General features: G+C 43.0%; 1 protein-coding gene and 1 long non-coding RNA gene across 8 annotated transcripts in view; one reads left to right on the forward strand and one right to left on the reverse strand.

The window, feature by feature from the left end:
* Positions 1–5,702: 5,702 nt before the first annotated feature.
* EPB41L5 (erythrocyte membrane protein band 4.1 like 5) overlaps positions 5,703–23,184 on the reverse strand; it is a 189,666-nt gene continuing 172,184 nt past the window's right edge. For 3 of the 6 annotated variants that reach the window (XM_031651176.1, XM_031651175.1, XM_031651179.1), the window contains exons 22-25: positions 19,798–19,872; positions 17,189–17,230; positions 16,699–16,829; positions 5,703–9,870 (exon numbers count right to left, since the gene is read on the reverse strand). In XM_031651176.1, the coding sequence (XP_031507036.1) occupies positions 9,804–9,870; positions 16,699–16,829; positions 17,189–17,230; positions 19,798–19,872 (315 nt within the window). In that variant the 3' untranslated portion in view covers positions 5,703–9,803. Of the gene's footprint in view, positions 9,871–16,698; positions 16,830–17,188; positions 17,231–18,976; positions 19,487–19,797; positions 19,873–23,184 lie in introns of those variants that run through there. The other 3 variants (XR_004176469.1, XM_031651177.1, XM_031651178.1) reach the window with 3 other exon arrangements.
* The window catches only part of LOC116269139, a 31,852-nt gene continuing 21,375 nt past the window's right edge, over positions 12,708–23,184 (forward strand). The window contains exons 1-3 of one of the 2 annotated variants that reach the window (XR_004176471.1): positions 12,708–13,030; positions 13,929–14,055; positions 16,662–16,924. This is a non-coding gene — a long non-coding RNA (uncharacterized LOC116269139). Of the gene's footprint in view, positions 14,056–16,661; positions 16,925–23,184 lie in introns of both variants that reach the window. The other variant, XR_004176470.1, reaches the window with a different exon arrangement.

The following is a 23,184-nucleotide window of genomic DNA, read 5'->3' on the forward strand; positions in this document are numbered from 1 at the left end:
GCCTCGGGCAGTGCACAGGTTGGCCAGGGTTTCCCCGAGGGTGGCAAGCCAACGCCTGGGGATGTTTGAGATGGTTTTATGTGATACACAGATGAAACACTTTTCATTTTAGTAATTGTTTTTAAATGCATATTAGAAAAAATGTAAGGAGCCCATTAAAAGCTGCAATTTACATTTTAGGATAAGGTTAAGTGAAAGCAAGTTGATAAAATATAAAAATATGAACATGAAGTAACTAACACACACGTGGCAAAGATTGTGACAGTGATGAATAGAGTGACAGATGGTCCCGGGAATGCCCTGGACATTCCTGTTTTTTGTGTGTTGAAAGTCCCATGTCCCAGGAACCCTCTCAGTCCAGGGGAAACCAGGATGATTGGTCACTTACATGTGACTGCCTGATGTTTAAGAAGTGCTGAACTCAGGCATTGGAGTCAAACAGACCTGTTCAAATCCTGGTCCAGCATCCACTAGCAGCAAGACTTGCTGGCACTTTGTAAGCACCTAACAGGTTTTGATAAAGACTACCAAATGGGGAAACCTACATTAAGTTCCTAGTAGGAAACAAAGAGGAACATAGTGAGTGCTTAATCAGTTCAGCATTCATTTGACAAATATGTGAGCACCAACTGCATGGCAGACGGTGTGCTGGGTGCCCAGATGCTGCAATCAATGAGCTCATATGACTGAGGAAGACAGTTAAACAAGTAATGATTGCAAAAGGGGACAGGCTGATGTTGGGGTGCTCAGAGGGACATCTGGGGAAGTGACATGTGACCTGACTCCAAACCAAGGACCCTAGAGGTAATACCTTGGAGAACCTAGTTCTTGGCAGAACGAGGAAAGGCCCAGTCATGAGGGAGGGCTGTAGAACATGCCGTGGAAGCCAGAGAGAGTCTGGGTTCTGTTTTCAAGGCAATGGGAAGCCACTGAGTAAGTTCAAGCAGAGGAGGATTATGGCCTATTTCTGGCTATAGAGTTGAAACTGGATTGGGGACTGGCTGAATGCAGGGAGACCAATGGGAAGGTAACTGCAGTAGCTCAGGCCAGATGCTGACTTGCTCAAGGGATGTAGCTGCAGAGATAAGGAGATATTTCAGAGACAGACTTAGTGGGATTTGAAGACTGGTCAGACAGGGGAGGAGAAACAGTTCGGATAGTTCACAGAGACAGGCCACTGAGAAGCAGCAATTTTGGCAGGTGGAGGGGAGCGGGGCTTTGGCAGAAGACTTTTAAGTTTGGCTTAAGATATACTGAGTCTAAGGTGCTTTTGTGAAATCCAAATGGAACTAGGAGTGGGAATCCAGACGGAGATCTGGGTAACGGGGATTTTGGAGGCACCAGCACATGGATGGATTTGAAGCTTCAGGAGCGTGGGAATGAAAACAGGTGGAACCGAGAATGAGGGTCCCTAGCTTTGAAGGAACGGGCAGAAGAGGAAAGTCGGACAAAGGAGACCAAGTAGTGGTCAGACTCTCAGAGAAACCAGGAAAAGCTGGTGTTAAACCACATGTAGGAAGCTATTTTACCAAACAGTGCCCTGCCCTGTGCCCACCTTTTGAACTCAGACACACCCGAGTGATTTTTTCTGGCCAGTAAAGTGCAAGCAACTGTGATGTGTGTCACTTGTAGGCAAACATGTGACAAGCCCAAGTGTCATTCCTTGTCTCTGAGATCATAAATACATGTTAAATCTCTTGGCATGGGTCTCTACGTGGCTTTGAGCAGAAAGCCCTCTTGTTACTTGCAATGGAAACGTGGCGTGAGAAATGAACCTCGGTGTAAGCAGAGCTGGCTCCGTGGATGTCTGGCACTGAGAAGCGTCCTGGGTTTGGTTTAATGCTCTGCTGTCACCATCTTGAAATCCTCAGTCATTTTTTAATAGGGCTCTGCATTTTCATTTTGCAGTAGGCCCTGCAAACGATGCTGTTGGCCCTTGTAAGCCACCGAGATTTTCTGGGTCGTGACTACAGTGTCATCTACCCTATCCTAGCCAATAAACCAAGAAAAGAGGGGTAGTTGAAAAGAGGACATCAGGTGTTGTCATGAGGCCGGGCCAAGAAGGCCTGACTACTGTGGCTGTACTCAGGACAGAGGGTAACCCATTCAGGAAGTGTGGCTGTGAAAGAGGAACACGGAGGACACCAGGGGGAGCTGTGAGAAAGAGAACTTTCTCTTGCCCATCTTAAAGGGGGAAACATTTGGAAAGGTTTCAATTTTATAGGGAAACGGTGTTTAGGGAAGCATAGCATAAAGATACAGGAGACAGAAAGAAGGTCCACAGAGTAAGTCCCCTTAGAAGGGAGATGGTGAGGGACCTGGGGTACGACTTGTGGAATGAGCACATCCGTTTGAACAGGGAGGGAGGAGGAAATGTGGGCGCAGACACAGGAAGGGCTGCTGAGAGTGCTCCCACCTGATGCTTTCTGCCTTCATCTGCAAGGCAGACATGAGGCCATTTGCTTAGAGTGTGAGGGGCCCCTGAGGAGGGACAGAGTGGAGACTGAGACAGCCGCCATGGAGCCCTGGAGTACAAACAGACCAGGCAACTGGGTCCTGGAGGTGAGGCGGACCCAAGAAATTGTGACCAGGAATCCGCTCTGTGGGTGCCTTCCCTCCTGCAGCTGAGGCCAGGCCCTCAGAGATGGTGGCTGGATCTCTCCAGTGATGGTGATTCGCCAGATGGGTGGGAAGAAGACAAAGAAATGAAGACTGGCTAAGAACAGACCACCACCACCACCATAAATAATGGCAAGAGCTCACACTCCAGACATTTGTTGGCACTTTTATAAGCACTCTGCAGTATTAACTCATTGAACTTCCCACACTGTGAGGAAGTACTATAATCATCCCCATTTTACAAGGGTAAGGCAGAGGGATTGGTGGATGAGGTTCCAATAGGGTGTCGTGTGTTGTAATTCAGGACTAATTCATATAAAACGGCTGGCCTAAAAGTGTTGTGTGCTTTAATCTTTGAGGCAGAGAACTTTGTATGTTTCGAAGGCTTCACTCAACATGCATTTCTTGAGCGTCTATTACTCACCAATGCTAAGAGGCGTTGCCAGCTGCCCCGGACGGCTCCCTCTTTCTTTGCCAGCTCCATCCCAACCACTCCTTGGCCTGACATTCCCATCGTTAGTCCGCTGAGCAAGGCTTCCAACCTGAGAACCCCTGGGGGATCAATGAGTACATGATTTTTTTTTTTTTTTTTTTTTTTGAGACAGGGTCTCACTCCATTGCCCAGGCTTCAGTGCAGTGGATTACAGCTCACTGCAGCCTCGACCTCCTGGACTCAAGCGATCCTCCCAGCCTCTTGAGTAGCTGGGACTACAGGTGCTCACCAGCATGCCTGGCTAATTTTTGTTTTTGTTTTTGTTTTTTTGGTAGAGACAGGGTTTCACCATGTTGCCCAGGCTGGTCTCAAACTCCTGGGCTCAAGCAACCCACCCACCTTGGCCTCCCCAAAGTGCTGGGATTACAGGTGTGAGCCGCCATGCATGGCTGAGCACATGAAACTGCATGCAAAAATGCCATGCTTCCATATATGCAAGAGTTCCTAACCTGGAACAAGATTAACAATCAGCAGCAAACCAAGTGAGAGTTTCCAGGGAGACGGTGCCGCTTCCCCGTGAGTACCTATGAATTCACCACCTAGATGGTACTCAGAGCTCTCGAGGGGACAGTACAAAGTAAATGGAAAAATCATTCCAAGGTGAAGGGTATTGGCTACAACCCAGGCAAGAAGAAAGGCTATTTCAGTCCCTCAGGAACTCTGAAGGATGGCAGAAACCCCCTCCAGATACATGTTATGGTTTTCTTTCGGGAAGGCACTTCTGGAGCCATGAGGATTTGAACAGATTAACTTCCCCTGCAGAAATTCTGGATGCAGGTTGGAAAGGCCTTGGGGACATGGCAGATTGAGACTACTCTTTGCTGCAAGTCTAGTTTAGGGAGCCGAGACAAGCCGTGCTGAAAGAAAACTACCAAAAGAAGAGCAGTGAGACAGTGTCCTGGACGCTCAGACTTGAATTTCTATCCCTAGCCATGTGACTAGGACAAGTTCCTGTCCCTTTCCTTTTTTTTTTTTTTTTTTTGAGACGGAGTCTCGCTGTGTCTCCCAGGCTGGAGTGCAGTGGCGCGATCTCGGCTCACTGCAAGCTCCGCCCCCTGGGTTCACGCCATTCTCCCTCCTCAGCCTCCCAAGTAGCTGGGACTACAGGCGCCCGCTACCACGCCTGGCTAATTTTTTGTATTTTTTTTTTTAGTAGAGACGGGGTTTCACTGTGTTAGCCAGGATAGTCTCGATCTCCTGACCTTGTGATCCACCCGCCTCGGCCTCCCAAAGTGCTGGGATTACAGGCTTGAGCCACCGCGCCCGGCCAGTTCCTGTCCCTTTCATGACCTGTTTCCTCATCTACACACCGAGGGGCTGGGACCGGTCATCTTGAAAATCAATTCCTGCCCTAACATGATTTGCTAGCTTGAGAGCATGTGCTGACTGTTATCTCTGCCTGGTGCACTTCAAGTCTGAAGGATACGCCAGCCTGGGCGGCAGAGGGTTCCCTGCTGTAGGGGAGGGGGCTGCTCTGCCACCCCGCTGGTCTCTCCTCAGGACGAGCCTGGGAATCTAAGAACAGTGGGCTGAATATCTGCTGGGACAAGGATGGGGCCAGAGACAGATCACTGACTCACCACCCTGCTACCAGACTAATGGTGAGTTCTTTTTCTTGGGCTTGACAATAACCTTAGTGACCTGAGGTCTGCACCCTCTTAGCCCCTCCAGGCCTTTCTTGGTGCTGGCCACGAAAACCCATTCTGGGTTTATTTTGTGGCTGTTTTGGTAGCCCAGTATCCACTCCCCTTCCTTCTGGGGAACCACAGCCTGGCCAGGTGCCCTCTAAGGCAGCGCCTGTGGAGACACCATCCACACTCCCTCCACCTCCACCTTCCTGTCTGTCCTTATCTTTCCAATGAGTTGTTTTCGCTCCTTATTGGTGGCTTTCATTACTTACTGCCAACCAATTCCTTTTAGAAGAGCTCCTGGGACAGGTGATTGAATCTGGCTTCCAGCCCCTCTCCATACATCTCCAAAGAGCAGAGAAAAGCTCCTTAGTTTTAATGGCCCCATTGGGCCTCTCCCCAGGCAGAAGACAGAGGGGAGAGGGAAAGAGAAGACTTTCAACTTTTCTCAGAAGCTTTGCCAACACCCATATGGTGCGGTATGACTCTGCCCAGCAGAAGTCCGGAAACCAACCCAGGTGGCACCGTTCCTCACTGGATGGTGCCGTGCAAACCTGGGAAGCCTGGGGACTGGTGGGGGCCAGAGGAAGGAGCAGTGAACACCTGCGTACTCTCTACTACCCACTGTGACACATACTTCATGTGCCATTTCAGACAGAAAACCTGAGGTATTAAGCAGTAGAGCCCAGATCCGATGCCCAAAGCTGTGTTGCTACTGCACCATGCTGCTCCTTGGAATGACCACTGTGCCTTCCAGGATATGCTGGGGACGACCAATGAGGTTTTCAACCTTTGAAAATGCCCCTACTCTCAAATTGACACCACAAACACTGAAATCAACCTAAAAATGGTGCGGCTGTGTCTGCTCGCTTCCTACCAACAGTGGCTCTGCTCTAACAATTCTGTTGAAGTCAGCATGTAGGAATCACAGTTCCAAGAAACAGAAACAGCGTGCAAAAACATGAATGTCTCACGAGTTTTATTTGAATGGAGTTACATCTAGAGTTCTCATTTCAGTGTACAAACAGCTCAGTGCAGTGTTTCTAATACAAGTCATATAAAACTGGAACACACTAAATGAATAGTGCACTTGATAGAAAAATAAATTACACTTTAAATGCTACTGCAAAGTTTTACACATAAAAAAGGTAAACACAAAATAGTGAGACCCTCATAACCACCTATCATACCCAGATAAAGAGATAAAAGGGGCAAAGGGATCTGTGCTATAAAAAAAATCTCTGAAGAGGAGAAATCCTGACGAGTAACTGAATGATCATCTCAAGCCATGTGGTGACACAGGGACTCACAGATCCTGTCTCTCAGAACTGGGAAGGAACCACAGCTCTACCAATGCGTTAACACAGCCACGTTCAGCTCAGGGCAAATTTCTATAATTCACACAAATTTCCTCATCCTGACGCCTAATATGTAGGAAGAGTTTCCAACTTTCTTCTGACCACTGAAGAAGTACAGTGTTTAAATTTTTGAGAGGATAAAAAGGACAAATGATACAGAAATGTGTATTCTTCCGTCTGCAGAAGACCCCAGGTTTCCAAGCAACCACGTGGCCAAGGGCATGATTAGTTAAAACTTGGTGGGAGCTCACAAAGACTCTCGGAGCTGAGACACCCACAACAGCACCTCGTTCAGCCGCCACCTGTGTAAAAGAGGGTGCAATGTCCAGAAGTGTTGGCTGCCTCCAAGTGACAGGTAACACTGCAGACCCTATCTGGGCACCTGCCAGCCTCCGGTTCACGCAACCACCTACTGCTCTAGAGTTTCACAGGAGTGGCCAGCAGCTTTGTAAAGGAGACTCTGCAGGAACACAGCTGCACTCGAGCTGCTGCTGCTGTTGTGCTGTGCCAGCAGAGCTGAGTGGGACAGTATTGACCATCTCTGGTCCTTTACAGAACGAGACTGCTGACTCCTCTCAATGAAAAGACAAAAACTTTGCTTCTCAAGACTCTTAGAAAAATAGCAAGGATTTTTCTCTGTGACTGACAAATAATTCTGCTAGCAAGACTTCTGAAGGAATAATAGACTTTTCATTTTGGGGCTTAGCTAAGAGAAGAGGTGCAAGTTTTAGCCAGAAGTGAGAAGCATAAAATAACAAGCAGTCCAGATCCAAGAACCCAAGAACAACTCAGGGCTTTCATCCTTAAATCTCCATAGGATATCTGTGATTGTACAAAGGCAAAGGCTAGAGACAAATGTTAGGAGACTATAAGAAATATTTTTAAAAGTTTTTTCTTAAAACAATGTATAAATGTTAAGGAAATAAGCACACAAGGAACTGAATCATTCCTCTGTTCAGCAGTGTCTCCTGAAAAGCAGGACTGAAATGACCGTGGCCTCCTGTGTGTCAAAAGGTGATGCTACTGACATGCCACAAATTAGGTCTCACTAAGTCTAGAGTTCTCAGGCAAAGTCTAGAGCAGGTAACTGAAACCTTCACATCTTATTTTAAACCGCCCTGTCAACTCCCACTTCCCCTACCAGGGCTATGAAATGGACTGAGTTGAGGGTCCTCTCCTGTCTGCCCTCAGGGAGGCTGCCCCTTCTCCTCCCCACCACCCCGCCGTGCTCTGAGGCCTGCACACAGCAAACTCTCAGGAGTGCCCCCGGCTGCCCTTCTCCGACCTCAGCCCAGTCTCACCAGCCTGCTTCTCATCCACTATCATTTCCAACCTCTCTTTGCCAGCATCCTTGATGGGTTCACACATGCTTCTCTCTTCTCAAGAGACAGACATCTCCTCTTCCCTACCTGCCACATTCATAGACCTCCTCAGCCCTGCCTCTCCCCACCACACTGTTCTCGGGGGAGCAGAACAGGAAGAGTGGTTACAGCAGCTCTGGGCATGGCAGCAGCAGCAGCTACGACAGGAAACCAGTCCCTGACAGTTATCTCATCTGCCGGGGCCAATTCAGCATTCAAGTATTAACTTCTGTGGTTACCACTTTGTCAGGGCATGAGACAAAATTTCCTCTTAACTTGAGATTCAAGTGAATTTTAACGAAGTCCCTATCAATATTCTAACTGTCAAGAATACGGGTATCCAAAGACATAAGGTCACAGAATATGTCCAACTACCTAATTCCTAAATTTTAGGAAGTTTAAAATAAGGATGTTGTCACCTCCTGAACTGGATGGGAAACTTAGGTCTTCCAAGCCATAATGCCTCAGCTGCTCTGTGGTGGCCTAGCAGCACAACTGTAATCCTGTAGGACATCTACGGTTGCCAAGACACTGAACATTTGATGCTCATTCCATCATGTCTTGGGTCAAGATCCTGTTTCTAGGTGTCACTTTCAGCTTTGAGAAAATATGTCCTATAATTAAGAACTGGCAAGAGCCCCACCAGTGAAACTCAGAAGCTTCGCATAGTGGCTAAGGCGAGGCAGCCAGCAAGAAGCATTGACTTTCCTTCTGCAAAAGTGTTTTGTGCGAAAGTGGGTTCCAATCACTACAGCTCCCTGGGAAACGGTGCAGGATTAAAATTCCTGAGCTTTCCAGTCAGACACCAGGGTGTGTTTGCCTGGACACATGATTGTGTTACAAGGAGCCCAGGAAAGTCCAATCCATGAAGTTTTAAAGATGGTAAGACTGGATGTTTATTATGCTAAGCAGTACACATTAGTGCTTAATTGTATACATATTGCAGGACAGAAAACTAGGAAAATTCCAGGAGGTGTAGCTTAAGATTGGTTCTCTGTAACAAGCGATTAACAACTTTACCAATATGGTTTCCACATCATCCTCCTTCCCCATGGCAACTGAGGTTTACCTTGTTCATTCGAAAATTATAAAGCTAAATAGTGTTATTTCTGGGTCTTAGAATTACAGATGGACATTGCTATACTTTATTTTTCTGTGTGGAGTATATATGAACATCCAGAATTTCTTTGTACAGGCCCAAAGGGATGGGGAAATTCTAGAGATCTCTTTTAAACGAACACAGAATTCCTAGTGCAATGCAGGTTCTTTTAGTATGCTGTGTGTAGCTTCACACACGGTAGGTATTTAAGAAACAACACCCTTTACCCCTGTTCCTATTCCCTATTTTGGTCCTGGCGTATTTGTTTTGTTTCATTTTTTTTTCTAGTTTGAAAGCTCTAAATTTATTCCGCTTATACTGAAAGGAAATGAAGTCTATGTCCAAATAGGAAGCAATGTGGAGTACTGCTGTGCTGCGGCTTCGAGACCTGAGACTACAGCGGCCTGCATTCCCCACTGGACTCAGGGAGGAGTGCAGATGCCGCGGTAAATGCCCCAGGGTCTCTGGAACAGTAACCCGCCCCACTGAAAAGTGACAGGATACGTGTGCAGTGCCTGTGAGTGCTTCCTGTGGAAAGGCAGGCTGAAAAAAATGACAGGATTTTATTTGATTTCTCTGTAGTTCTTCTCAGGGTTTATCTTGATGTAAACTTGAAATATTAAGATAGCCAGTACAATAAGAAATCAAAAGAATGGGAGACACTTAAAAACTCTCTATATTCTAAATTTCTCTTTAGTATTGTAATAATTGTTAAAAAAAAAAAAAAAAAAAAAAAGTTGGCCCTAAGTCCGCCTTTATAGTGTCCACATTAATTTCCTAAATTCTCGATTTCTAGTAAGTCAGGGAAAAGTGCAATTTCTCTAACAGGCAGCCAGATCAAGGATGCTCACCCTGACATTAGATGGAAATAGCTTTCAAAAGGCTGTTGACTACCAGAAACAGCCTTGTTATGAAGTTGTTATGAACAAATAGAACCGCTAGGTGGAGCCAAGAGTTTGAAGGAAACCCCAGAAAAAGACATTCCTTTGTTTCGGGAATTTTTAACATTTATAGAAGTATAGAAAGTCAAAGACCAAACACGCTCGTTTGGGCAGCTATGCAGTGTGATTAAACCTTTCCAGTTGGACGGAAAATACAGCTGTCTTTTTTACAGAGTTGAAGTCAAATCTACGTGGAGCTTTTTACCTACAAGTAATGGACAAGCTCCTGAATCCAACATATTCTAGATGAAATGGATCCCAGGACGGAATGCTGGAGAGAACTGCATATTCCAGTTACAGGCCCTTAGAGCTCAGTGGTCAGTAAACACTTCTGCTTCAGGACAGCTTCTTCTGCCAAAGTGGGAGCAGAGCTGAAAGGAAGAGAGAACGGGTTACTCAGGGAACCCCTGGGGTTTGGGGGAGGACATTCATGTCTCCATTAGTGCCATATAGAGCATTTTGAGGGTACAGCAGATTACAGACCTAAGTCAGTATGTAGTAACACCTAACCTGGCAATGCGATATTCTATAGAAGGGATATTTCTGGATAAACACTGCTTATTTCATTTTGAAATAAAATGTAAAGATAGCACGATTTTCCCCTTCTTAACAAATATGCCAAACACACTTAACCATTTCTTAATGAGTCAGGGTTAGTATGAGTATCATGAACAGTGCTGTGCTGAGCACAAGGCCAGCACACTCAGGAGACAGCAAGGGAAGCAGGCTGTTCTCTGCCGCTGCTTCTGTTTTTTTTTTTTTTTTTTTTTGGTGAGACAGGGTCTTGCTCTGTTGCCCAGGCTAGAGTGTGCAGTGGCATGATCACGGCTCACTGCAGCCTCAACATGCCAGGCTCAAATAATCCTTCCACCTCAGCCTCCCAAAAGTAGAAGTCGCTGGGACTACAGGCCTGTGCCACCACGCCTGGCTAATTTTTGTATTTTTTTGTAGAGATGGGGTTTCACCATGTTGCCCAGGATGGTCTCAAAACTCCTGGGCTCAAGCCATCTGCCCTCCTCAGCCTCCCAAAGTGCCACGATTACAGGCGTGAGCCACTGCACCCAGCCCTGTGTTTCTTTACATATTCCTAGATGGCTGTGTCTGTGTTCCTGTACCAGTTAATCTATTTTGTTAGAGCTGTGTGAAAAATAAAAAGACATGGGCTCTGCATGAAGGCTCATGAGTTTCTGCTATCAGTGAGCTTCATGAGTTTAAATGCAAGGACGTAACGACATCTAATTTGGTTTCCTAAAAACTTAAAACATGCTGGGTCCTAAGGAAGCTCACACCCGCAATCCCAGCACTTAGGGAGGCAGGAGAATCGACTGAGACCAGGAGTTTGGGACGAGTCTGGGCAACAAAGTGAGACGACGTATTTACAAATATATATAGATGTAATTAGCCAGGTGCAGGTGGTATATGCCTGTAGTCCCAGCTACTTCGGAAGCTGAGGCAGGAGGATTGTTTCAGCCCAGGAGTTGGAGGTTGCAGTCAGCTATGATCATGACACTGCACTCCAGCCCAGGTGATGGAGAGAGACACTGCCTCTAAAAAAGTTTAAAACGTAAAACGATATCAAAGTACATAATACAAAGGACATAATTTAAAATGTCGAAAGTGGTAACAAGATTTCTAAATGAAACAGCAGTCACCCGTACCATTCTATTCCTACTTCAAGGGACATCAACTGGTTCTTTTCCTGGTATTTTCCTTCACTTTTTTGTGTACCCGTTTCTCAACGTGTGGTCTCTAGAATTTGCGAGAAATGCACATTCTTAGACCCCACCTCAGATATACTGAATCAGACTATGAGGGGGGGCCCAGCAGCCAATGTTTAAACAAACCTGCCTCCAGACATTCTGCCTCACAACCCCCAGAGTTCTAACTGTTCTGGGTGATGTGTTTACATGATGACTTCCTCCTATGGACTATGAACGCTTACCCTTCTTCCACCCTCTCCCCAGTCCCACAATCCTGCCTTCTCATCTTTTCAGCACAGCTATATGACCAATTTTGATCATGTTAAAATTCAGTTTGTTGTAATTATGTAAATATTTTCACAACTATCAGTATATTTCATGTTTTATACAACTTTTATTTTCCCTGGACTGAATAACTGCCTCTTTTTGTTGTTGTTGTGATGGCTTAGTGGGTATTTGTTGTGGTTGTTGTTTTTCTAAGAAGCGAGGTCTCAACATGTTGCCCAGGCTGGTCTTGAACGCCTGGTCTTAAGCGATCTCCTTGCCTCAGCCTCCTGAGTACTTCTCAGTTTTCTATACAAATCTCTCATCTACCCGTAACCTCTCAGGTAAACCATGGACCTCTGCTCAGTACATTCAGACATATAATATAATTTTTTAAGAAAACTGGAGGGTGGGGAACCTGTGTTTTTCTTGGCAAAATCCTTTGTGCAACTCTATATCTTCCTTTCTGAATCTGGACAGGATCCTTTCTAGACCCACTGGGCAGTTACCATCTTGGAACTTCCCTTCACCTTTCTCTGGGTAAATCCCTGCACCTCTCTACTGCTTCCTGGGTCCCATGACTTTTTTGGATAAAAAAGAGGAACATATCTTCCAGTTTAGATGGAACACATCTTCCAGTAGCTTCCTGAGGAAGGCTAGATGGAAAGTATATATTTAGGAAAACTGTATGTCTAAAAATGTATTCTAATCTCACACTTCACTGATAGTTTGGGAAAACTCTAGGTGAGAAATTACTGCCCTCCAGGATTCAGAAAGCACACTACTCCATTATCTCCAGCTGTCAGTAAAGTCTGCTGCCATTCTGATTACCAATCCTTTGTACGTACTCTGTTTTTCCCCTTTGCTGGAGACTTACATCCTCTCTTCACTTTGACCTCCTAAAGATTCATGATGCTCCTTGGTGTAGTCTATTTTCATTCTCTGTATTGGGTACTCAGTAGACCCCTTTAATCTAGAAACTCAAGTCCTCTGTTCTGAGAACGTCTGATTCCTTTCTTTGACAATTTCCTCCTTCCACTGACTGTTCTTTCTAGATCTTCTATGATTCATATATTGGACTTCCTAGGCCAATCCTCCAATTTTCTTTTCTTTCCCAGTTTTCATCTTTCTATTCTATACTTTTTGGGAGATTGTCTCAATTTTATCTTTATACACTCTCTGGATTTCATTTTTAATATAGTTAATAATTTCTAAAAATGCTTCCTTGTTTTTTTTTTTAGTTTCCTGTTACTGTTGCATGGATACAGTATCTTCTCTCTAAATTTAGATACTATCATTTTGTTACCTTTTCTTTTGTTATTTACATTGTCTTTTTTTCCTACTTCTGTTTGTCAAAATTCACATTGCCTTTATTTCCTTCTTTTTCAGTTTACCTGTTCTGGTCTTTCCTCACATATCTGACAATCGTTAGCTCTCTTTGTATTTAAAAGAAAAGCTCTGGAATGTCTCTGGGACCTGGGTATATATGGACAAAACTCATCAACGAATGGGACCCCTGGTGATTATCTGGCAGATTCCTGGCAATTTCATCAGAGGATCCACAAATGTATGTGCAGGCCTTTTTCTCTTTGGTTGGTTGGTTTCTCCAGAGAATAAGCCTCTTACTTTTTCAACTCAGATATTTATACTTAGCTAACACCATTCAGGAAACTGAGAAAAGAAGAAACGTTGGAAATTTCACCCTTCAGTGTGTGGACTTTGAGTTAGTCTTCCCGTGTTCAGTCTGGAGCCTTATTCCAAATGAAATTCCCAGACCCAGAGCCTCTCTGGCCTGGCTCCTCCCGAGGGAACACTTCAGAATTATGCTAAAATGAGCAAGGGTGGTGGGATGGCAGATGGGTGAAATGGGCATAAATACTTTCAACTGATCCCCATGTTCTCAGCCCCACCTTGTGTCCCATCTTCACAAATATCTGGTACCTACAATTTCGTTGCCTTTTCAGGGTTCTGCAATGTGAACTGACTTGCGTTTTATTTTCTGTTTCTACTCCCTCCCCTATTCAGGCTTAGATCTTAGTTTACTCCACTCTGCTAAACTGGTTACCACTTATCATTTAGCTGCTTCCCAAAACTTGTTGAGATCTCTTAATTGCTGATGCCTCCTCTCCTGTTCTTTGTCCTCATGACTTGATGCCTTTGAAACACCATATCACACAGAAAACACTGCAAAGTAAATCTAAATCTGTGGAGAGGGGACCCAGTCATCATTTTAAAAAATTACTATGACATCCGTATATTAAAGCACATAAGGCATGAGTCTACAGCTTGAACAACTTTTTGCAAACTGAATACACCTCTGTAATCAGCATGCAGAATATGAAACAGAACACGACTAGCACTCCCAAAGCTGCTTTTGGGCTCTCTTTTATTCATCAGCACATCAAGGGTAACCATTATAGAGTTGTGCTTCTGTTTGAACTTGACTTTGTTTATCCTTATTACAGTGCAGAAACTACAAGATGAACCCCAGAGATCTCCATCTCTAGCCATTCACACTCCTATGTAATCTCTAGCCCTTGGGTGTGGAAAGGACTTGTGACTTGCTTTAACCAACAACAGAATACAGCAAAGGTAAAAGGATGTCATTTCTGTGATTAGACTATACAAGATTGTGATTTCTGTCTTGCTAGCAGACTCTACTGCTTTCTCAGTTTGCATGCTGGAATAAAGTAAGCAACTACTTTGGAGAGGCCCACATAGTAAGGACTGAGGGCAGCTTCTTGCCAATCACCAGCTAGGAACTGAGTTCCTTAGTCTAACAGGTCTTCAGATCCTGAATCCTGCCAAGAGCCCTGGCTGGTGCCCCTTCTTCCATTGAGCCTTCAGATGAAAACCTGGCCTTCACCAATATTTGACTGTAGCCTGTGAGAGACCCTGAAGCAGAGAACCCAGCTCAGCCACATCCAGATTCCTGAGCCACAGAAAATGAGATTATAGTGTGTATTGCTGGAAGCTGCTAAGTTTGTGGTAAGGTGTCACACGGAAGTAGAGAATTAATACAATTGTGTTTATGTGATTCATCTACACCGCTATATTTTAGTTGTAGTTATTAATTTTCACTGTTCTTTTCTAATATTTAGTCAACTGCTAATGTGCATTTGGAAGGTTTTCAGTTTGGAGTATTATGAATATAGGTGCTATAAAAATTCCTGTACATGTCTTTTGATGGACGTATATTCATATTTCCATTGGGTATGTACATGAAAATAGAATCACTGAATCATTGGGTATGTTCAGCTGTATTGCCAAACCTATTTCCAATGTGATTACTCCAGTTTACAGAGTTTCAGTTGCCCTGTATCTTCACCAACACTTGCTACTATGTATCTTTCATTTTAGCCATTCTGGTGATAATGTAGCACTGTCACAAGGTAGTTTGAATTTACATTCCCCAAGACTAATCAAGTTGCATACTGTCTAGAATGCTTACCGGCCATTTGGATATCGGTTTGTGAACTGCCTATTCAAGCTTTTTGCCCATTTTTCTATTATGCTGTCTTTAGCTTACTTATTTGGAAGAGCTCTTTATAAATTCTAGATATGAGTGGGTCCTTTGCCATACAAAGTTAAGACTGGGGTTGGGGAGAAAGGAGAATGGAAGGGGTGAGAGAGGGAGACAGAGACAGAAGGAGGGATGGAGAACAAATGTTTTCTCCTATTCTGTAGTTTCCCCTTCCATAATATCTTGAAATTACATCTTTTGATGAACAAAATTTCTTGATGTAATCCAAGTGATTTTTTTTCCTGTAAGACTAAAGCTCCTTGTGAGCTGTTTAAAAAAATCTTTGCCTATTCTAAGGTCAGAAGTAAGTTCACTCATATTTTCTTCTATAAGTTTATTATCTGATGTTTCATATTTAGATGTGCAATCCATCCAGAATAGATTTTTGTGAATGGTATGGAGTTGGGTGAAGATTGTTTTTTTCCCACAGGGACAACTAATCTGTCCGGCTGATTTACTAAAAGACCATTCTTTCCTCACAGCATTGCACCATCACTTTTTTCATAAACCAGAAAACTGTATTACACATGAGTTTGTTTCTAGACTCTATTCTGTTCCACTGATCTGTAATTTTTATCTCTTTAGCCCTTTATTACTCCTTTCCATGAGTTTTAGGAAGAAACAGAGATAAGCTCTGCTTTTATCTGCAATTTTTAATTTGAAAGTCCTTAAGAGCTCACATTTTATTGTGTAAATTCAATTACAAAGCATTACCATCAGGTTCTCTGTATGCAGCTCTATTTTTACAGTGATAATTAGTAGGCATACAAATGCTTAGAAAAATAATCCATTACATTTGTATAAAGTGCTCTCTTACTAGATGTAAGCTTCCCAAATGCAGGTCTCTCATCTGTCTTGTTCACTGTTATCTTCAGTGTCAGATATCAGTCAATGCCTGGTCCATCACGGACATTCAATAAGTGTTTGCTGAGTGAGTAATATGCTACTTTAAACTCTGTGAGAACAATTTTTAAATTAAACTGAATTTCTTTCAAGTTAATAATCTCTAATAATTCCCCCCACCTTTCTCTAATTAGGAAAGCATGTATTTCAGCCGACCCACATTTTCAAGAGGATATGTGAAATGGGGGATATAATCAGAAAAAAAGGTCTGAGGTAGAAGTGAAGGCAATTCTAAATCTTTTGTAAAACAGGTGCAGTTATGTTTCTAGCAATCAAAAGTTGAAGAACCAGATGCTGAACAAAAAGCTCTACTTTTTGAGTCTAGTTTCTGTTTGTAGCAAGCAATGCGTTGAAATGAGCTCACAATATGTGTCGGTAAAGGCATCTCAGGGCTCTCACCCTGGGAGTATCCTCCCTTACCCATTTGTACTGCACCTCTTGCCCTGTGTTGACGGGCACTATCATTCATCACTATTATAGTAGGCATGAGCATAACAGTAAAGCATCAAAGGAAACAATACAAACTGATTTTAAAACAAATATTAAAATTTAAAGATAAGCCTGTTGATATCTTCAGCAAAGACTTGATAAAGAAATGCTAATAGAAAATACTTCATAATTTTGTAGAAAATTGCTACTGACAAGAAAAAGCCAATACACTAAATAACAAACAGAAAAAAGATTTATCCAATTTCAATACAGTTCAGTTAGGGAAGAATCAACATTGCTGTTTTAGAGATAATAAGTTTTATTATTTTTTTCCTCCTAATAGATGCCTAAGAACTGCAATTGAGAAATAATTTTCTCACCTGGTCACAGCATCTACCAAGAATGGCGCTGGGGGAGAGATCAGTGAGATTCCATCCTTATTACCGTGTCCCTCCTTCTCTGCCAAAAGCATTTCACATCCCGCAAGTCCATTAGACATGGCACCGCTCTGCTGTGGGAGATACACACACATCTAAATACAGAGGTAACAATACCTGCCTGGTCAGCACTTCAGCTCCAAATCAAGCTTCACTACTGAATATGAGAGTAAGTAAGATAGTTTTGATAATTATGACTGTTTTGTTTTGTTAACTATTCTTCGTCTCAGACTTTTACTTTTGTTTCTGCCAGCATCCTGACAAACACTTACAACCAGAAAGGGTAAGCCACTAGCTTGAAGCCATTAAGTTCAGTTAACAAGGCTTTGAAACAACCCTCACATTTTTAAGGAAAAACAAAGAACCCAGTAATCCTTTAGGCCTTACCCTGAGAGGGTAGCCAGAAGAAAAATCACAAATAACATGAACTTACCGGAACAATCCACCGAGGTGTGATCATGGATGTAGAAGACACCTAAAATAATTTTATGTATTTACTTTTTGGAAAGACTGACTTATTTTCATACTTATAATACTTACATCTATTACGAAATCCATTCTAGGACGGCAATTCTTAATGGTGTTCCTTGAGCTGACGTGGACTTCTAAATCCAAGACCCTTTTCTATTATACAACACAGATGCTATCCGTCACCACTTAAGAAAGTGTCATAATTTTGAGAATCTCTTATCTAAAAATTTACCATTCAAGAATCTATTACTACTTTCAGTTCACTTAATAGGACTGCCCCTACTCCACACCCAGTATTCAGTTTAACATTTTATTCTCTGAAATTTTGGTTAATTACAAATAATGATAGCCTTCTTGGTTGCAGCCTGAACAATGGATTGTGACTAATCCAAATAAACAGCACAAAGAAAGTGCACAGAAAAAATAATCTGTTTAGATGCAGATCATTCTCTAATTATCATGTATGCATGAAGAAAGCAGCAATAAAAACACCCATATTGCTCCTGGTTCACAAGGCCTTTGATATATTATTTTTAAATGTCTAGCTTTCTATTACAGATCTTCTATGTGTAGAATTATAAACTAATGAAACCCACCCATTTTACTAGTAATTTAGACTAGTCCTTGCATTGGTGGCCTTAGATACTCTTAAGAAAAAACTAATGTAAGTCCAGGTATTAATAAATTAGATAACCACCAAAAGAATAAAAACACAGGCTGGGCGTAGTGGCACACGCCTGTAATCCCAGCATATTGAGAGGGCGAGGCAGACAGATCATGAGGTCAAGAGATCAAGACCATCCAGGCCAACGTGATGAAACCCTGTCTCTACTAAAAATACAAAAATTATCTGGGTGTGGTGGCATGCGCCTGTAGCCCCAGCTACTCGGGAGGCTGAGGCAGGAGAATCGCTTGGAGGCGGAGGTTGCAGCGAGCTGAGATCGCGCCACTGCACTCCAGCCTGGCAAAAAAGCGAGACTCCATCTCAAAAAAAAACAAAAAACAAAAACAAAACCCAACCCACAAAGTATGACTTTCCTACCAATATTTTTTAGATGCATGTTAACAGCAGGAAATAAGAGAAAAAAATATCATAAGTAGTAAACAAAAAATAGTTTGACAGACTTTTCCAGACTTGCAGTTAACTCTTATCCTTTGGTAAAGTCTTTGTTTATTAATCTACGCTGGTCATTCCCAAAGGGTGGTTCCCACACCACATCTGCATCACCCGGGAACATGTTAGAAACACAACTTTTCAGACCCCACCCAAGATATACCAAAATTAGAAACTTTGAGGTGGGGCCCAGCAATCTTGTGTGTTAACATCCCCTCAAAGTGATTCTGATATACACAAAAATTGGAGGATTAATGATGTAAGCAAACATTCGATACCACAGAAAGTATCATCTGTATTTCCAAGCCTTCAGGATGGCATCTAACTGCTACAGCAATACTTGTCACATCACTCATAAGGTACAAAGTTAGTCATTTCTTTTTTTTTTTTTTTTTTTTTGAGACAGAGTCTCACTGTGTCACCCAGGCTGGAGTGCAGTGGCGCTATCTTGGCTCACTGCAAGCTCCGTCTCCCAGGTTCCAGCAATTCTCTTGCCTCAGCCTCTCAAGTAGCTGGGGTTACAGGTGTGCACCAACACCCCCGGCTAATTTTTGTATTTTCAGTAGAGACAGGGTTTCACCATGTTGGCCAGGCTGGTCTTGAACTCCTGACCTCAAGTGATCCGCCTGCTTTGGCCTCCCAAAGTGCTGGGATTACAGGCGTGAGCCACTGCGTCCAGCAAAATTAGTCATTTCTCTCCCTCTCATCCCTGGAGGGAAGAAACTGTTTCAGTTGGCCCTCTATATCCATGAGTTCTGCATCTGCGGATTCAACCAACTGTGAATTGAAAATATTTGGAGGGGAAAAAAGGATGGTTGTGTCTGTACTGAACATGTGCAGACTTTTTTCTTGTCATTATTTCCTAAACAATACCATATCTGTTTACCAGCATTTACACTGCATTAGATATTACAGGTAAGCTAGAGATGATTTAAAATATACTAGAGGATATGTGTAGGTTATATGCAAACACTACACCATTTTATATGAGATTTAAGCATGCGTGGATTTTGGTATCCAAGGGGAGTCCTGGAACCAATCCCCCACAGGTACTGAAGGACAATTATACTTACGAGAGTATCTTCCAGACTGTAATAATGATTGATATGTTCAATGCCATTCTGATGCTCTCATCTTTCTGTAAAACTTTTGTTAAAATTAAATATATCCTTATTGTCTTAAGCTGTTTTATCCCCATGTTTTCTCTCATGTTATTTAATATGATGTTGAATTATAAAAGGCTTATAGAAATATGTGATTTCTATACAGTGATACACAAATTCAAAGTGGTAAAATTTTAGGACAGAGAGGCAATGCTAAGTGGTTACTAAAACATAAACTCTTATCCAATGGAAAGTTTAACCATGAATTATTAAAAAGGAAAAAACTGGAATCTAGCAGGAACATTTTTCAAAACAGAAGTTTCTTTCCATCATACTGTTTTAAAGCATATTTACCTGAGGTGCAACTGTGTGATCAATCAGATTCTCGGTTAGAGATGCAAGCAAGGCATCCAATTCATCTGTAGCCTCCTATGGAAGACAGGAATCTAGAGTTGTTAAATGACCCCTTTACCATCAGACGTTAAGTTTTTTCCATATCCTCTCAATTTATAATTCTGACACAGGCCTGATTAGTGTTAATCCTTTAAACACACAGGGACGCTCATGAATCATGGTTGTTAATGATTCCACTTCTGCATGGAGGGAAACCTATACTACAGTCAGGACGTGAAAAAGCTAAACTGCTACGTAAATTTTCAAACAGCTGTTCTCCTAGACAAAACTTGGGTAGGGTTATGACTATTCTGGCTCTTAACTTTTTAATTACAAAACATTTTTTTTGGCTGGATGCAGTGGCTCACACCTGTAATCCTGGTGCTCTGAGAGGCCAAGGCGGGAGGATCTCTTGAGCCCAGGAGTTCCAGGCCAGCCTGGGCAATATAGTGAGACCTCATCTTCACAAAAACTGAGCAAAACTAGCTGGGCACAGTGGCACCCAGCTGTAGTCCCAGCTACTCAGGAGGCTGAGGTGGGAAGATCACTTGAGCCCGGGAGGTAGAGGCTGCAGTGAGCCAAGATTACACCACTGTACTCCAGCCTTGGTGACAGAGCGAGATTCTGCATCAAAATGAATTTTTAAAAAGTAAATACAGCCGGATGTGGTGGCTAACGCCTGTAATCCCAGCACTTTGGGAGGCCGAGGTGGGTAGATAGTGAGGAAAGGAGATCTAGACCATCCTGGCTAACACGGTGAAACTCTGTCTCTACTAAAAATACAAAATATTAGCCAGGCCTGGTGGCGGGTGTCTGTAGTCCCAGCTACTCAGGAAGTTGAGGTAGGAGAATAGTGTGAACCTGGGAGGCAGAGGTTGCAGTGAGCCAAGATCGCGCCACTGCACTCCAGCCTGGGTGACAGAGCAAGACTCCATCTCAAAGAAAAAAAAAAGTAAATACAATAAAATAATTTTAAAAAAATTTTTTTGAGACAAGGTCTTGCCCTGTCCAGACTGCAGTGCAGTGGCACAAGCATAACTCAGTGCAGCCCCAACATCCTGGGCCCGAGCCGTCCTCCCACCTCAGCCTCCCAAGCAGCTGGGACTACAGGTGTGTGACACCATGCCCAGCCAATTTTTTTTTATAGAGACAGGGTCTCACTTATGTTGCCCAGGCTGATCTTGAACTCCTGGGTTCAAGTGATCCCCCTACCCTGGCCTCTCAAAGTGCTGGGATTACAAGTGTGAGCCACTGTGCCCAGCCTCTTAACTTTTAGACTAGAGGAGAATCGTACTACTCTGTATGGTAATATCACACTTTGAACTTAAAAACAAACAAACAAATAAAAACCAGTAACAGGTCAGCACAGGAGACACTGGATAAAGGAGATGGCTAAATTCCAAATGTTCCTTTATCTAGACTGATGGGTGCTTCTGTTCGTAAAATACTATGATATGAACTCTCTCCCTATAAACGTTAATGAATACTTTTGGTTAACCAGTACTTGAAGTACCTTATAGAGGACACAATTCTCTACTGTGAGGGAGGGGGTCTGGGAGAATTTTAAAACAACAAAAGATAAAATGCCAATCTGGCAATAAACAATAGGAACCTAGGGCCTAGCACACAAGAAAAAAGGGCCCTTCATTCATACATTTCTTTTTTTTTGGAGGGGGGGGGGGACATGGTCTTGCTCTGTCACCCACGCTGTAGTGTAATGGTACAATCATAGCTCACTGCAGCCTGAATTTCCTGGGCTTACACAATCCTCCCACATCAGCTGCCCAAGAAGACAGGACTACAGGCATGTAAAACTATGCCTGGCTAATTTTTTTTAAAAAAATTGTAGAGATGGGGTCTCCCTATGTTGCCCAGTCTTGTCTCAAACTCCTGGCCTCAAACCATATTACCGCCTTGGCCTAAAGTGCTGGGATTATAGGCATGAGCCATCACATTCAGCCACTCATTTACACATTTCCATTTCTGCCTATATGCCTTCACGTCTTGGAGAATCTCCTATTCATATTTCAACATGCAACTTAATTTAAACCACAAAAACATGAAAAATTGTTCTCCCTTATCTTCCCACCCTGCTGCCTGGACTAAGTGCACCATAACAGCTTGTGCAAGTCTCTACCACAATGTATTACAATTCTCTCTCCCACTAGACTATAGGCAGTTAAGCTGAGACCATGTTTCATTCATTCGTTTTTGAATCTTTAATACTTAATAAGTTGTCTGGTGCATATTATATATGCAATAAATCTTTGAACTAAATGTCCTTTTCTGCTTTAAAAACATCTCAGGTTCTGCTTAATGATTTCCAATGATTAGTCAATGTATCTTTTCAGATTTTAATCAGCAGAAAAGAAATGCCTGACTGAAGGTATTTTAGGTTGGGTTTTTTCTTTAAGCCTAAAAATCTGAAAGATACTTATATACGTAAATACCAACCATACACCTTCATTGAGTAGTGAGAATACAAGTGATTTTTAATTTTTCCTTTTTGTGAAGTATTTGGCAAATTACAAGAGATGTACATTATGCAATAAAAGAGACAAATGGTAAGTGTTCATGCAAAGACAATTTTTAATTTAACTTGCAAATTAAAACATTCATTGGCAATAAACTGGGTTTCTATGATTTCTGAATTGGTAAGGGGTTTAGCAAGTGGATACAGAAAAGGCAGAAGTTGAGATGAGCTGGTTATGTTGCAATGTAATTAGTGATAGGTCTCTGTTATTTCAAAAAGTTTGTTTCAATCAACAAATGTTTATTTAGTGTTTATTATGTGCCAGGTACTATTTGAGACACTTAGGCTACCTTGAGACACTTAGGCTACCCCAGCACTTTGGGAGGCCAAGGTAGTAGAACTGCTTGAGGGCAGGAGTCTGAGACCAGCCTGAGGGATACAGCAATGAACAAAAGAGGTCGAGTCTCTCACACAGCTTACATTCCCTACAGCAGCAGTCCCCAACCTTTTTGGCACCAAGGACCAGTTTTGTGGAAGACAATTTTTCCAAGGATCAGGTTTGGGGGTGGGGTATGGTTTTGGGATGAAACTGTTCCACCTCAAATCATCAGGCATTAGATTTTTATAAGCAGTGAGCAACCTAGATCCCTCGTGTGCACAGTTCACAGTAGGGTTTGCACTCCTATGAGACTCTAACACCACAGCTGATCTGACAGGAAGTGGAACTCACACAACAATGGTTCCCTGCAGCTCACCTCCTGCTGTGTGGCCCAGTTCCTAACAGGCCATGAACCAGTACCGGTCCAAAGCACAGGGATTGGGGACCCCTGCCCTAGAGTAAATGAAACTACTGATTCAACAAGATCCCCTAATTC

The sequence above is a fragment of the Papio anubis genome, chromosome 10 (genome assembly GCF_008728515.1).
Source record: "Papio anubis isolate 15944 chromosome 10, Panubis1.0, whole genome shotgun sequence".
Lineage (NCBI taxonomy): Eukaryota > Metazoa > Chordata > Mammalia > Primates > Cercopithecidae > Papio > Papio anubis.